We start from the raw sequence: 16,779 nt of genomic DNA, 5'->3' as shown, positions 1-16,779 counted from the left end.
TTATGGAAATCTTTCTTTAAATTTGACAATCTATTATATACAAAGTGAAATTTAAAGAAATAATTGTTCCATGTTTCTCTTACGAAGCGACGGAATTAAATGTACGATTAGAGCAGCAAATTTTTTAAATGGAAAAAATGCCCTCTAAAGCGTCACGCATCAATTAAAGCACTGGGTTTATTGAATAATAACGACTAGAGTCATAAGTTCGTGCTTCTTGTTCCAGGTACAATTATAATTGTTGGCATAGTAAACGTCAGTATGCATTATACGCAAACATTATTTTCTTAACAATGTCGCAATGCCATCGATTTGTACGTACAAGAATTATTAAAATCTTTGCGCGCAGTAAAGTTTTCATAAACGAATTTCCTCTCGAACAGTTCATAAATATTTTAAATTTAGCCTTACTTTAATTTTATCCGATTTAATTAATTCGCGAATTATCGATTTGACTGCCATTATTATCCAGCACCACTGTTCCCGCGTCTCAACAGTAGTGTAAAAGGATAAATGCGCAAAATCGGGTGATTTTTAATCATGTTTTGGTTTACGTGGATCCCGCTCCATTATATAAACCAGTTAGTGGCCAAGTGAGAAATTTTCTACCTTTGGTCTTCGAAACTTTGCGCTTGCTAATGAAAGGTAGTGGTACCAAAATTTACGAGAATTCGACAGGTGGAGTCACACGAGGTTAAATAACACGACATTCGAATCAGAATTTGGCGTCAATCATGCCTTGACTTTAGTCAATTCGTTACGCATGTTGAATCGTGTGCGAAAGGTGTTATGGCATTTCCAAATAGGGCCGTTAATTGCGACCTGGGCTGCTTTTCTAAGACTTGGACGACCAAAAGACTCACTCTAGTTAATAATGTGACTATTGGTGGTCGTACCAGTCTTTTTTCTTTCCTATTTCAATTTTTTTATTGTAACTTTTTATTAATATCCCATTACTAATACGCTATATTATATTTTAATATTCAAATCCGTGTCATATAAATTATTAATTCAAATCTTTTTAACTTATTGAATGAGTATTCCCATAATTTCCCTCTCCTGTTTTATTTCCTCTATATGCTTTTCTTTCACTAATTATACCGCCTTTATCGTACAGTACACAATCATTCGGTTATTCCCTAAGTCATCACTCTATCTTTGAAACTTAACTCTTCAAAGATACTTGACTACCAAATGTCTTCTTGCGCGTTAGAAAATACTGAGACAATACGATTGGCGATTCCGATAGTATTAAGTATATACGGAATATTTACAATTTTCTTCTCCTCCATGGACATACAAACGTGTTTAAGAATATTTCGTAATTCGTGTTTACTTCCTTGAATCTTGTTCCACTAACTGACATCTCTGTAAAAATGAATTCTTAATTATCAAATATTTCGGTTATTATAATGATACTTAATGTTCCGCATATTATTTATTCGTTATTAAGACAAGAACACTTGACGCATCAATAAGATGATTTTTCAAAGCCATAAAGCGTATTCCACATGAACAATGAAATATTTGCTGTTACTACATACTTACTATAAAAATAATCATGCAGTCTTCTTCATCCCCAAGTATCTATAAGAATATCGGAGCGCGAGGCCAAGAAAAAATCATTGGATTTCCGAAGACTTTCGCGCGCCGAGTCGTTTTTGCCGAACTTAGAGGAATCAAGTATATTTTCTCAGGCGTCGAGAGGAAAAGTGCTTCCCGCGATCCAACATACTTCGCTAACGATTGCCAGCAACATTGTAGTAAAGCGAGTCCCGCGACACTTGCGCGTGCTCCTCCATACCAAATCATCAAATACGCATGAGATGCTAATTTTGAGTCCCACCTCCTTTCAAGTGTCTCGGCTGCAAGTGATAAGGATCGCGGGCGCGCGCATTACTGCCAGGGGCGATCGTAGGAAGCGGAAACGGAAGAAACCGTGATGTGTGACGAAGGAGCCAGCGGAGAAGAGGCCCACCGCGAGGCGGCGTCGCTACACTCCCGTGGGAAAAGACTTAGATATGCGTACGCGCGATTGCGCGGTAATTGTTCGTCCGTTTTCTCCGATCCCTCCTCAACACTCCCATCTTCATGGTCCCTGTGTTTTTGTAACGCGCTATTGTACTGTTGCGACGATTAACTCGTCATGCGCGTTCGCGACTTGTCTTCCTATTCGTTTTTTTTTCTTAAGACAGTTCGTCGAATGGGAATAAACGTGAATCTTTGCTACGTATGACGTCCCTGCTTTTTGCCGTGGTGCGCACATCCTTGTTTTCGCTTTTGTCGAGTGCGGGGTCCCGGAGTTTCGTAATAAGATGAAAGTGACGATGGTTCGCTTGGATGGTTGCGCGCGTCGCTTTTACGTGGATTGGAGAATTGCGAGGGAAATTTTCATTGTCTCAATTTTCAAGTCTCCTTCTTCCTGTATTGTGAAAAATTCTCGTATCTATGGGGGATTAGGCAGAACAGCGGCGATGTCAATATTTGTCGCTGGTGGTATTGATATTTGGCTTGGACTTTCTAGGGACTGAGCAAAACTTCCTTGCTCTCGATTGACGCCATTTTCATTGATCATAGTCTCTTCTATATGAAATTTAAGTCGGAAATTTTAGACGGCACGCAAGCGCACCGTGTAACTGCTTTACGCAACGGCGGTCCTACACGGAGAAAATAGATACTTAATCATCATTCTTATGAAAGTGCGTTGTTAATGCACAAAATTATTTTTCTAACTTTTCTTTCTCTGCACTCTATGCACACTTGCGATAGGTTTGTGTTAAGCTTCGACTCGGACAGGCCAAATGCCTATCCAAACAATACCTTGGATGAAACTATATGCCCGTGAGTTGTGCCACGATACTTCTCGTTAAATTAAAAGGCATTGACAGTAATACCGTAATCATTTATTTTATTTAAGCAGCCCACATTTTTACATAATTATCTTTAGACTGTCAAAGCTTTTTGTAGGATTTGTACAATGAGTCAAGGGACTTAATTTATATCGCCACTATTTAAAATTTGATATACAAGTCATGGTGAAAAAAGGCAACTGGTTTGTCACCCTGGTGCTCATGCGCCCCAACCGATTAGTATACAATAATAGGCGACGCTGCCGCGGATCGCCAACAGTACAGTCACCCTCCTCTCTTGGAATCAGCCCGAAATGAAACTCGTACGATAATTGACCAAGCGTAAGAAATACCAATATGACTATGTGGAATAAGTTGGCGAGTAGGGCCAGGGTTTTTTTCACTATTAACCAGCCTCCATCTATCTATCTATCTATCTATCTATCTATCTATCTATCTATCTATCTATCTATCTATCTATCTATCTATCTATCTATCTATCTATCTATCTATCTATCTATCTATCTATCTATCTATCTATCTATCTATCTATCTATCTATCTATCTATCTATCTATCTATCTATCTATCTATCTATCTATCTATCTATCTATCTATCTATCTATCTATCTATCTATCTATCTATCTATCTATCTATCTATCTATCTATCTATCTATCTATCTATCACTTGCTAATTCTCTGAATGTCTCTCCTTATTAATCTTTTTGTCTCCATTATCTCCCTTGTATCCGTCAGCCTAGGATCGGAGTAAGTGAAGCAAGGAATGCTTACTTATTATTGACCGTCCAATCGTCATTGCTTCTCATAACGCATACATAAATTGCACAAAACGATCGGAAAGAGGGATAGAGAAAAGGTGGAAGAAGCGATACTCAGTCTTAGGTAAAATCGCGGTAGATGAATAACGGATCCATCAGCAGTGTTTCAACACCTGTCATTATTCCTGTGCAGACTCTGCATGTCGCCCATTTATTTTGGCGCGATTTTATGCGGGGCGGGTTTTTCGCACATTTATTGCGATAATCGATTTGAACAAGTTACAGACACGTAGCCGCTGTTTGTCTTCTCGGATTTGCTACCTCAACAACAACTCGCGCGATTTTTTAATCACGCTGATATTATGTCGAATTTCAGCAACAATACTGTTTAACTTATTCCGACCTTAGTCTCTCTTTGTGCTCTGAATGATTAACTTTGTTATTTAATTAATTTGAGTATAAGATTGATTTAGGATAGATGTAGACTAAGAATTATTTTTGATACATTTATATTTCGTGCATTCCAATAATATTTATTGCAAGTATAAAAAATCCGTCGTTCAAACCTGTAAATGTACCTGGTGCTCAGCTTAAATGCCCGTATAAATGCCAATTGGCCTACAACGCAACTATCATTGTATTGAAAAATGTATGAACAGAAACGCAAAAAGAAAAAAAAATTCATAGGAAACTATGAATTCGACACTTGGGGAAGTTTTGTAACGGTTATAAAAAATAGACGGTATGTGAAGTTCGTAAAGATAAAACGGAGGGAATATAATAGGAGCGGGCGCACTCGTCGTTCGATAAATAAAGCAATTAGCTGAGGAAAATCGTTTAGGAAAAAACTTTCCCACACTTGGCGCATGCAAACATCACTACGCATCGATCGCGCCAATTTGAATGTCTCGCTCGGGCAGGTCGCGCAAAAATCGTACGATCAGTTGGCCCGTCATGGGCTGCCGAGCCCTTGGCCGCCTAACGGTCGTTAGAGTCATTTGAGAAATTCCTTGAGTTTTATCACGCGGTGCTCGCAAACTGACGGCCACCCGCATTACGCCCTGGAAGTGAGATCATAAATCTTTGAAGAACTCGGAAGATCGACTTCCCTACCTACTCCTATGCTTCGTGCGATCTGCTTTTTTCTTCTTCATTTCTCTTTCCTTGTTTCTGGAGGCGTACCGTTGCGTACGGGAGTGTGGCATTTTCGCGCGCAATGGGATCCGCAATGAGGAATTCACGTGTGGATGCTGCACCAAGATTTTGCGCGATGTAAATTACGTTGGCTTTTTATTTCGTTTTGCGGTTGAAAGTCCTACTCGATCGTGAGTAAGTGCTCGTAGCCTTTGGTATGCCTCAAAGTAATTTTTTTCGTCGCTTATTTCGGCGGTTTCATCTTCCTGCCTGCGATTTGTACATTGTTAATATTATATTTGTCGTGTATGTTCTTAATATTGTATGTTTTAACCATGACATAGAAGACAACTTAAAACTACTGCCAATTAAAAATTTTGACAAATGGTTTTTTTCATCTCTTTGAAATACTTACTTAAAGCGGTACTTGTTTCAAAAGTATTGAATTTAATTGTATTAATTGTATTAATTGTCTGAAAGATTTTTACTTCAGTGAAATTGTTTTTACTATATGATGTTACCATTAAAGTTCGCGAATAATCGTTTCGTGTAACTCTTTCCTCTCGCTTTTGATATTTTTAGTCGAAAGTGAACTGTTTCACAGCGGCCAACGTGGAACGTTCAGGTGCGGTTTCAATCCTTCTTCCCAAATTATTGCTCGGTAAAGTTCCTTTAATCCGACAAATCCATCCTGTCGCCGCAAAACCGTTATGTGCATTATTTAAGAGACGCGTGCATTTATTCGCGCGCTGCCGCACAGCCGTACAAAATGTCTGTCGCAATGTACATACTCGCGACGACACGTGAATTCATGCGCTGGTTGTAAATTTTGCCCTCTCCGCGTCTTCTAAAAGTCAGATAGAAAAAAAAACGAGAAAGAGAGAGAGAGAGAGAGAGAGACATAGAAAGAAGAGCAAATATTAGGTTAATCAATCATTTAGTGAACGTTCGAATAATGCTATATATAATGACTTGCAATATTAATAGGTGCATATTAATAAGTGCTACACTTTAAATATCTTAAGTCCCTTATTTGGATATTATATGGATAATTATAAATTCATAAAACTACTAATATCCATGATTGGAGAAATTATATTTTTTGCTTCTATTTCATGTATCTTTTATATAAACTTTCTATTTAAAGAGCTCAGGAATAATATGATTTTTCAAAGAAATTGCTTTTGGAGTTAATGAGAATGTTGAAAGAATTTAGTTCAAGTTCATGAAGTCTAACGAGAAACTCTATTAAGCTTATTTAAGTATTAAACTAGTATAATGTTTGAGCCAATTAGCTAATATACAAGTTGTATTTACTTCCAATACATTTCGTGAACTTTCATAAGAATAATTTCGACTATTTTTTACCTCCCTATTAAAAAAGCCGTTTTTGAATAAAAAATAAGAAAGAAAAAAAAGAAAGAAAAGGAAAAATTGCAACTGGTCATGCATTTATGTTAAATGCATGGCGCTTGACAGCTACTATCGATTCGGCAACTTCCATCATCAAGATTGAGTTTTCGCATGATAAATGGCGTAATCCGGTAAAGCGTTAATAATCAATGTAATATCCTTAACTAGCCGCAAAGAAAACAAGGATCAACTTTCATATCCCTTTTAAATAATCGAGCATACGCGCGAGCGACCCGAATTCCATCAGCTGCACCTCTTGTCGCGCGTGACGAATATGCCGCCGCAACCTCATTCGCATGTTAAATTGAAAATTCGAGTCTCACGGTGTGTAGTAGTAGTCCGTCGGTTCGTCGCGCGAATTCTCAGACTCTCATTGCAAAGTATCGGCAACGGCTGTTTTAACATCGCGGGCGCTCTCCACTCCTTTTTACGTAACGATCGTAAGGGGTGGGGATCATAGAGGGCGAGGGGTAGGGGGAGGGCAAGCGTTTACCCGCTTCGCGGAATTTTCAGTGGGAGATGATAGAGACAGAATGAGAGAGATCTGTTCCAGACGCGTCACGCATCGGTCGCGCCGATCGCGCGCGGGCAACGGAGCGAACGAGATAGAAATATGGTAGCCTGGGATTCGTTCGAACGCGTCCTGACGAGTACAAAGGCGGACTCTCGAGGAGGCGGTCTTGCCATTTCTTTCTTTCCATTACTCACGTCTTCGCACGTCTCTACTCTTTTCTTCGAGAATGCACTACCCTGGTTGTCGTATCGCTCTCAAGATTGATAGAAAGAAAGGTGAGAGGGATAAAGAGACATAGAAAGAAACAGAGAGATAGAGAGATAGAGAGATAGAGAGATAGAGAGATAGATAAATAGATAGATAGAAAGAGAGAGAGAGAGAGAGAGAGAGAGAGAGAGAGAGAGAGTGTGTTCATGTGTACGCGCATAAAGAGAGCAAGTGAGTTAAGGGGCGGAGGGAGGGGATAGTAGTTGAATCGCTTTTTGCGCACGAATGCTATGCTTTACAGGCAGGTGTGCTTGGAACTAGACAAAACTTCCTTCTACATTGTATATCTTATCTTTACGAGTTGAAAAGATATTTTAAAGCTGTACTTTCATTTTTAAGTAAAACTCGCAATATTTTCTGTGGAATTTTCGCATATTTACATATCAAATTCCACATAAAAAATATCGTAAATATTGTTGAAGCATTCAAAGCAGAGTCGCGAAAAAATTAAATATCTCCTTGATATTTTAAACATTCTTACTTTAGAAAATTACGTAAACCATGCGATTTCAAGTTTCTCAAAACAAAATTTGATCGATTTACTTTTCTTGACACCCACGCATTCTAAAATCCTAACAAAGGGTAAAGCGACAAGCGTGCAAAGGAAAGGAAAGAATGCGGGAATCTCACCACCCGAGTGTTATCCGGACCGTCCAGAAATCGAGTGGCGTTGCGCATTGAAGAAATATACATAGGATAGGAAGTAACAGCGTCGCGGTGCTTTGGAGGCGTCCTGTGTAACGTCAAAGAGACGCGAGCCGGAATTCGTAAATATACAATGTTCGTATCGAGCTCGCATGGCCCGTGTAGAAAAGCAGAAGCTAGACAAAACGAACTTGTGAGCCAAATTTATTAAGAAAAGGAGAAAAACGGAACCTCTGGCGCCCGCTTACGATGACGTCGTCCCACTCGCGCTAAGTAGATAAGATCGCGAGGCGCTCGATACGCATCGCGGCATAATCTCAATATCCTCCGATACCCTCGACCCATCGGATAAAAATAAGTGTAATAGTTGGAGATTTTTTTACCATCGGCTAAGCTGAGGACAAGGAAGGTAAATATTTATTAGAGTTCTTGAGTGGTGAGCTGAAAATAAATTGAACCGCGTCGACAAGCAGGCAAATTTATGATTTTTCACCCATTCTTTTTTGCGTATTTTCCATTTTATTTTTTTATATTTATATTTTTTCTTTTCATATTTTTTTTCCTTACGAATTTCTTCGTCCTAACGAAACATTTTTCACTCTATTTTTTGCACAAATGTTCTAAAATCGATTTCTCCTTCTTCTTGTCGTGTGAAACATCTGTTACTTATAGAGTATCGCAGAAATTTTACATGCAAATAATGTTTGCCAACATATTTTCATTTAGGTAACGTGAGAATTTTTATTTTACTTATAATTTCATTTTTTTAACATTGAACAAAGTGTGTAATTTTTAATGTACATTTTTCAACAACATAATCTTTTTCAACAAAAACTTCATTTCATTAGTAATATTATTGAATAATTTAGTGGAATTCTTAGCAAATCCTCAAGACAATTAATATTACAATTAATAGTAAAGTAAAGTACAATTAATATGAACACTAAACCCTTCAATATTACATTGGCCTTTTAAGAGTCAGATTGGATTTTAGAATTTTATTAATTAGTTATTGTTCGTAAATATGTGTAAGCATATATGTTCGTAATGTAAAAATATTAATTTGTATGTTCATTGCTTAGAATGAATATTTAAATTAAATTTAATTTAAAGAAAATCGAAAAAAGACGATTGAATTTATAAATATCCTAAAATTCTAATAAATTTATCTTTTTATCTTGTATATCGGTAACAATATTAACATTGCCTAATATAATGTATGATATATGTAATCACAAATACAAGTGTTTGTCGAACGAGCTAATTAAATTATTTGGATGTTAGTCTGCGAGGTAATGATTCCATTTGAATTCGAATGAATCTAAAAAGTTTCTGTATAAAGTTCAAATAAACTTAAATTTAAATGAATGGCAATGAGAAATCTGTAATTGTATGAGCTGTCGCATCGTAAGGAAAAGTTAGCAAACCTGTTAACTTTATACTATAACTATTGGAAACAAAGAAACATAAATATTCTGAATATGTTATAACACAGATTTGTAAAGATTGCGTTCATTTATTCATTTCAGGACTCGCAAAACGGCCCGGTGCTGGACCGATGGAGTATCTGCTCGGCTGAGGAGGAGCCGCTGGTCCTACAGCAGTTCCTCAGATTTGCCGAGACGCGTCCCTTCGTGCAGCAGCTCCTGCTCGCCGCAGGTGGTGGCGCTGGTGGTGTTTCGTCCGGTTCATCGGATGTTATGTCACCGAGCAGGCGACCGTCGCCCCCGACGATGCCGTTAGCTCATCTACCGCCACCGCTGCATCTATTGCACTGTGGCCTACCACCCCCGGGTTCGAGACTGCCACATCCTTTGCCTCCGCCCCCACCCCACTCAATATCGCACTCGTCCTTGTCGCCAACGACTCAGAAGCACTATACCTCCTCGTCGGGTAGCTCCTTGACTGCAAGCAGGGCGAGTTCTCCACCAAGATCTCTCGAGGCGGCTGGCTGTAACTTTACTTCACCGCTCAATAGACTACAGAGTATGCAGCCCTTTGACTTCCGGAAGCTTGGCACCCTAGGCTTACCGGCATTCCCGCCGATACCGGCGCCTCCGTCCACCGAATCTCTACTGCATTCCTCACGCAAATCATCATCGAGACACCCGCAGAGTCCGCACAGCCCGACATCGCTAAGGCCTCCCGTCCCCGTGGCTGCAGTTTCCTCGTCTTCGCTGGCGTTCGGCCATCCACTAGCTGTAGCGGTCTCGTCGGGTGCTCTGCCACCAAGCTTCCATGGACACTATCCACCATCAATTATGAGTAAGGCCTCCAGCATAGGTATGGCCGCTTCGAGCGTCGACGTGCACAGCGGCGGAGAAAAAAGCAGCGAATTTGGCTCCGATGACGACGAAGACGACGACGAGAATTCCGGAAGTGCGCTTAACTTGAGTAGGAGAGATACAGCGGCGAAGCATAATTCTGAACAACAGCGGCATACATCCATGTCTATGCACCACGCTCCTTTAGGTAGACCACCAGGTGTTCCGGGAAGGAAACCAAATTCACCAGGGAAAAGACATCAGTGGGGGGCATCGCCGAACATACCCCCGAACCTAGGCACACCCTTCATCAATCCCGCTACTGGAAAGAAGCGAGTTCAGTGCAATGTCTGCCTGAAAACCTTTTGCGATAAAGGCGCATTGAAGATTCATTTTAGCGCAGTGCATCTAAGAGAAATGCATCAGTGCACAGTCAAAGGATGTAGCATGATGTTCAGCTCGAGGCGCTCAAGGAATCGTCATAGTGCCAATCCGAATCCTAAATTACACTCGCCGCATCTTAGGAGGAAGATTTCGCCGCACGACGGTCGTTCATCCATGGCTCATGCCCTAGTTCTACCACCGCAGGCCGGACTTCCACTTCCGCCAAGTGGTTTGAATCATCTACCTTTCGGATCGTTTCCCCTGCTTACTCCGCCTCCGGATCTCCGTTCGCCGGCCTCGCTTTGCGCTCTGGACTTCAAGCATCTTGATCTCTCCTCGACCCAAAACCAAGCGAGATCGTACGAGGAAGCCGTTGCTCAGCAACGAATGGCAACGTCAACCGTAGCTGGCACGACGACCGCAACTACAACGAGCATTCCACCATCGACTTTATCGGTTAATACAACAATAACTACTAGAGCGTCGAGTGCTTGCAACGTCTCCGTTATTTCACCTACATCGCAAAACCGATCTGTAACTCTAGATGGCGAGGACGACGATGACGACGACGATGACGATGGCATTGTCGTGGTCGGCGATGATGACGGAATTTTACCGACAGGATTACCTAGCTTGAGAGATGATAATGATCAGCCAGCTGACTTTAGTTTGGCGAAGCGACCTAAACTTTTCCTCGGTGACCACGTGGACGACGAATTAATTAGCAACGCTGATAGCAACGAAGATAACGATTCCATGAGTACAGTCGATCAACACTCATATACAATAAATGCTCACTCGCTTAATTCGGCCTTCCATAGCCGAGGAGTTAGAAAACGAAAATCTCAGCATCCGACGAGATGCACCGTTCCCGCTGAGACGCATTCATCGTCAACGGATGGAGACTCCTCGAACGATGCAGTCTTTCAGGATCAACCGGAAGACATGTCGATGTCACGATTAGAGGCTGAAGATAGAAAACACTCTCCTTCACCGAAGGAGCAACGTGTGGCTAGCTCGCCAATTACTCAAAATGATTGCAACTCTAGATTATCCGACTTACAACGCGAAACAGAATCAACATCGGCCAATGATGGAGAGAAGAAACGTCGATCGGAACACTTGCAAGATGAACCGCGGGACTTAAGCTCGCGAGCAAGCAGCGCCAGATCATCCAAGAGTCTGGCTAGTCCAGAATCAAAGTATTCAACTTATCAAGATCTCACACTTAAAAGTCTAGAAAATACTTCGGCTTGGGAACTAAATTCTAGCGAGACATCGACGGACGGCAAAAGAAAAAGTTCCAAACATTCAGAAAGGAATTCGATGACTGGCGAAACGGAAAAATCCTTAAAAATAAAGGAGGAGGGTAGAAGATACGAAGAGAAGCTTCCCAAACAGCGTGACAATGAGAACGAAGAGCCGATGGACGATGTCCCGGAGAACAGCGGTAGCAACATTCTTGACGAGGATATGGAGGACGAGGACGCCGAGGCAGAAACAGAGACCGAGGAGGCTGAGCGAACGCTACGCAATCAAGAAGGTGAGCCCACCCTGGTTACCTCTCGTGCCCCAAGCTCGATCGACAGCCACCCGACCACTGCCGACGACCTATCCCTCGACTCCTCGAATGCTTTGCGTCAACTCGAGTCCTTGTCGCAGGGTCGCATCACGCTGCCGTACGGCTTGGCGGCGCGGGAGGTGGAAGTGCTGGAGGAGGAGGAGGAAGTCGAGGAGGAGGAGATGGAACAGGGGGCGGAGGAGGAGGAGGAGGCGGTGGAGGAGGAGGAGTCCACGGAGGAGGAGAAGGTGCCTTCGAGGTCTGGCCATCGCTCTATCAGCCCCGCCAGCCTCACGATGCACCAGGACATCACCCTGGACAACTCCTCTCATGGCTCACGCTCATCCAGCGCCTCGCCCTCCACAGCGGCCATGGATATGGACAATAGTCTCGTGGCTTACGCGCGTTACGAGAACGGCGGCTTCGTCGTCAGCGGACAGGACGTGCCTCTGGACCGAGAGAATCCCCGCAGGTGCACCGCCTGCGGCAAAGTCTTTCAGAATCACTTTGGCGTCAAAACCCACTATCAGAACGTGCACCTCAAACTCATGCACAGATGCAGCGTCGAGGGCTGTAACGCGGCCTTCCCTTCCAAACGCTCGCGCGACAGGCACTCGGCCAATTTGAATTTACATAGAAAGCTACTCTCTACGTCGTCGAGTCCGCCGCTCTCGACTTCACTGCCGTCAAATCTCTCTCCAAGAGCCGATGACCCGCAGCTAAATCCGATGCTGCATAGCGAGTTCCTAGCGAGGCTCTACGCCGATGCCGGAATCGGTCCACTCGGACCCTATCCCCTTGCGCCGGCTGGTTTGTCCAGTGCCGCCATGGATTTGGCTGCCAGGATTCCGGCACCCCATCCATTGTTGCTGCCAACGCAGTTAGGTGCCACATTTCCTGGACTCTCTTCGGCTTTTGCCAGTCACTTTGCCGGGTTCAACGGCTTGGCACATCAGCGTCTTAACCATCTGAACCAGCTGACAAGGCTGGCGCATGAGCACGATAACCGTCCTGCAGACTCGCCGGACTCGCCCTCGAATGCTGTTTTAGACGAGCGAAGGAATGTCGGCAAAGAGGAGGCAAGATGCACGGTGCCGGGCTGTCAACGCGTCTTCATATCACAGGCCGTAAGGGATGCACACTCGCGTGACCCCCAAGCTCACAGGGATCTGCCGATTATTTCATCCAGTGGGTCGTGACCGTTTCTAATGCATCGCGCAACGATGCCGCTTGGGCGGGTCTATCCATTACTGTGATGCCAAAACGCTGATGTTTTATGGAATTATACTGTGCAATAAGCTACGATAGGAGTCGGAAGGACTTTTCTTTTCTTAGACGTATGTGATGATGTCCTTCTTTCTCGATTTCGCCATGATTTATGTAGCGGCGAATCGCTTTGTACTATACCTCCAATGAGCAGTGTTTTCATTTCATGGATGACACTTATAGTCTGAAAAAATTGTATAAATGATTTAAAGAGTATGTTGTAAGATAAAAAAAACTGAACATAATAACCTCGAATAGCTCTCCATCGTTTACGAGATAATGTTTCGTCCTCATTTTAAGAGTAGTATAATAGCGCGTTAAATCGTGCAGCTCGTTGTGTTATGTGCAAATTTTGTTCGTTATAAGCTTCGCGTAATGAGAAATTATAAGACAAAGATATTTCAAAAACGCGATCGGCCGAGTATTTCCAAAATATAAAAAAAAACGATAAGGGTAAGGCGGCGGCAAAAATGTCAGCGTTTGGCCCCTTATCGTTATTGTGATAACGTCAATGGTCTGTAGCAAAAATAAGAAAAAATATGCTGTCTGCTTAATCCATTGAATAAATTAGTATCATCACTGTATATACGCACACCTAATCGATGTATCGCGTAACAATTGTTAAATTATATGGAATTTAAATGCATGTATATATATATATATATATATATATATATATATATATAGAGAGAGAGAGAGAGAGAGAGAGAGAGAGAGAGAGAGAGAAAGAGAGGAAAAATTAATGAACCAATCGGATAAGGAAAGCACCACGTATTGTAATAATAATATCGAAGTGACGACATGATACATCTCATAGCTTCAAGCTGTGGATGTTTATGTATCTAATCGGAAAATAAATTTATTGATCACATGATAGACGTAGATTTTTTCAAATGTGAAACGGAAAATAAAGTATTCGGCGAGAAAGAAAAGCAAGGTGACTTAGCGATAACCGCGAAAGCGAGTTGACAAAGATCGACCAGTGAATCAAAATGATGGACACGTGTCTTGCACTCTAGATAAAATGAGAATAGATTGATTTTATTTATTGTTCCATTATTGGGAACGCCTACCGCTACGCGGAAAATAGCAAAATTAATTGAAATAAGACGATTCTAACTGAAAAAATCTCATAAAAAAACCTTTTATGAAAATAAGAATTTTTATTTGGTTTTTACAGCCATGATCTAACATTTAACTCCTCGCGATGTAGTATATTATTTTACAATATTATTAGTAAAGCTAAATTTATTTATTGTATAATAAAATCATTTTCTATAGACTGAACTACTTAACTTGTACTAGGTAACATTTAAATAATTAGGGAACTGTTCTGTTTCACTTAATTTTGCTGAGTGCACATAATACTCAATAGGAATGGAGTCTCAACGGCCAGTAGCGGGCGACTGCCGTACGCAGGACTTCCTCCTTTCTCTAGAATAATGAATCGAGGCATAGTAAAATAAAATAAAAGAAAAAGATCACCGATATAACGCCCAAAATTTGCGGCACTTTAAATGCCGTTAATGACTTTTTATTATATCCGTGTAAATATATTGCGTTTAATTTTTATCGTACACTATACACAAATACACGTACAAACACAGTTATACTCTTATTCACATACACACTTCGATGGCGCGTTGATATCCGTCGCTCGAGTAAAGGACTTTTCTACGTGTCTACCTTGTAGGATTTCATTTTTTTGTTCTTCTCGCGTTTCTCTCTTTATTAAGATTTACGGAAACACTGGCAAATGCATATATATTCGTACACTTATGCATGCACATATATATGCACGTCACCATAAACATATAAACATGTACACAAATAAATATAAGCACGCAAGTATCTACACTGACGCGTTCCTTGGCGTATCAGCGGAAGGAGAACGCGCGTGCGCAAATTTCTCGATCGCCTGGTGTGAAAAAGATGAGTGTTAAGATAAAAGAAGTGAGAAGGAGAAAGAGAAATAAATACACACACACACGCGCGCGCCGAGAGAGAGACAGATAATGAAATGGAGAGGGGGGAATATTGGAAGTCGCGAAAAGATCGATTTTACAACTATTAAACGTTAAGAAAGGTGAGCGATATCTACGATTGTAATTATGTATAAATTGAAACGCTACGATGTATTATATATTATAGATCGATTATAAAATGAACATTCATCATTATGAAAAAATAAATACCTACGAAAATTAAAGTTTATGTTTTGCAGTGATGTGTCTACCTGTAATTACATGCGAATTATCACCAATCTCTTGCATCAACTACTTCACCGCTCCGCCCTTCCCTTTCACAATCCTCGCAACCTTTGCCTTCCTATTCGGTTTAGCACGTTTCTTTATTTATTTTCTCACCGCGTCGGAACTTAGCCCGGCTACCACCACCACTATCACTACCGCCTCCATCGTCGCCGCCGCCGCCACCGTTGCTGCCGCTACCACTACCATCACATTTGGCCGCCGTTTCTGATTTCACGAGCGGGGCGCATGCGACGCCTCGTCCTCCCTGGCACGCAAAAACGAAGAGTCGCACGCGAAAGCAACTGTCCTGGCCACGCCTACGATCGACCCCGGTGCTGCCCTTGTTCTTACTCTCTCTCTCTTCCGTTGAAGCTTCGGAGATATTTTTGAAATGAAAAGTAGTCGTTCGTTAATCAGAGACGCTCGCAGGAGTGCAGCACCGGGACCCTTGTATAAATACGTCGCCTTGAGAAATGATCTCTTTGTCTTTCTGACTTTTTATTTTCTAGTGTATCTCTTACTCCTTATTCTGGAAGACTAAAGGATATTGCTTTTCTTTGGATGGGCTCTCTAGATATCGCATAAATTGCCTTACCCTTTCACTAGTTATTCATAATCCTGAATTTTCGGCATTCTTCTTGGGAAAATCGGCGGTAAATAACCAAAGAATTACGTGCACGATGTACCTGCGATACATTGCACTATGATATTACATAAATTTGATTTCTATAATTATAAGTACAATAATAGTTTAGACAGTTGCAATTGTTACTTTAACAAGGTATCGTTACGTTAACCAGTCTTTAGTTTTTTAATCATATAGAATTACGATAAATTATACGAAATAGATGCGGACACTTGGACGATGCAAAAGTTAAAATTAGATGCCTTATTTGAAAACCACATAAGCAAAAGTGTATTGGAAACCGGTTTTCATTTGTGACATAAATTTTCATAGACATTTTAAGGACTAATCGTAAAAAAACGCGTAAAATCTGTAGAAAAATAAAAAATTCATTTCTTTTGCTAAGAATGTATTTATTATATTGAATGTTTCCAATGTTGTTGATTGTCACAAATTGGGATATTTCACTTTGATAATTAGTTACAAGCTCACCTCTATTTATTATTTTCGGTTATAGTAACACGTCAAGCTAAGCTGGATGGCCAGTATTTCCTAATAAACGTTATATCAGGCAAGTTTAGGATCCTATCTATAATCCAAAATTATTTAAAAAATTTGTAATTGTATGGTTAAAATGCCGGAAATAAAGCTTTGACCTTACGTCTTACGAATGAAATTTAATTAGTAATGCGTAAATTATTTTATTGTATTTTTTTCTTACCTAACATCAAATTAAATAAAAAAAATATGCGAATCTTAATATGTATGAAACGAAAGTTTGCTAATAAAAATAATACCGTTAGCTTATAAGTGAGTTTCGTAAAAA

The 16,779-nt window shown here is 41.0% G+C and overlaps 1 protein-coding gene across 1 annotated transcript; it reads left to right on the top strand.

Moving 5' to 3' along the window:
* The first annotated feature begins 9,135 nt into the window (after positions 1-9,135).
* On the top strand, positions 9,136-13,748 carry LOC105367265 (uncharacterized). The gene has a single exon (XM_011505915.1). The coding sequence runs from the start codon at positions 9,302-9,304 to the stop codon at positions 13,007-13,009; it is 3,708 nt and encodes a 1,235-aa protein (XP_011504217.1). The 5' UTR covers positions 9,136-9,301; the 3' UTR covers positions 13,010-13,748.
* The last annotated feature ends 3,031 nt before the right edge of the window (positions 13,749-16,779 follow it).

This window comes from Ceratosolen solmsi, unplaced genomic scaffold, assembly GCF_000503995.2.
Source record: "Ceratosolen solmsi marchali unplaced genomic scaffold, CerSol_1.0 scaffold7, whole genome shotgun sequence".
Lineage (NCBI taxonomy): Eukaryota > Metazoa > Arthropoda > Insecta > Hymenoptera > Agaonidae > Ceratosolen > Ceratosolen solmsi.
Note: the sequence above shows the minus strand (reverse complement) of the source record. Positions and strands in the feature narration are given on the sequence as shown.

Bases quoted from the DNA above. Each gene is read 5' to 3' on its own strand.
- LOC105367265 (XM_011505915.1), top strand. From the start codon at position 9,302: ATGTCACCGAGCAGGCGACCGTCGCCCCCGACGATGCCGTTAGCTCAT.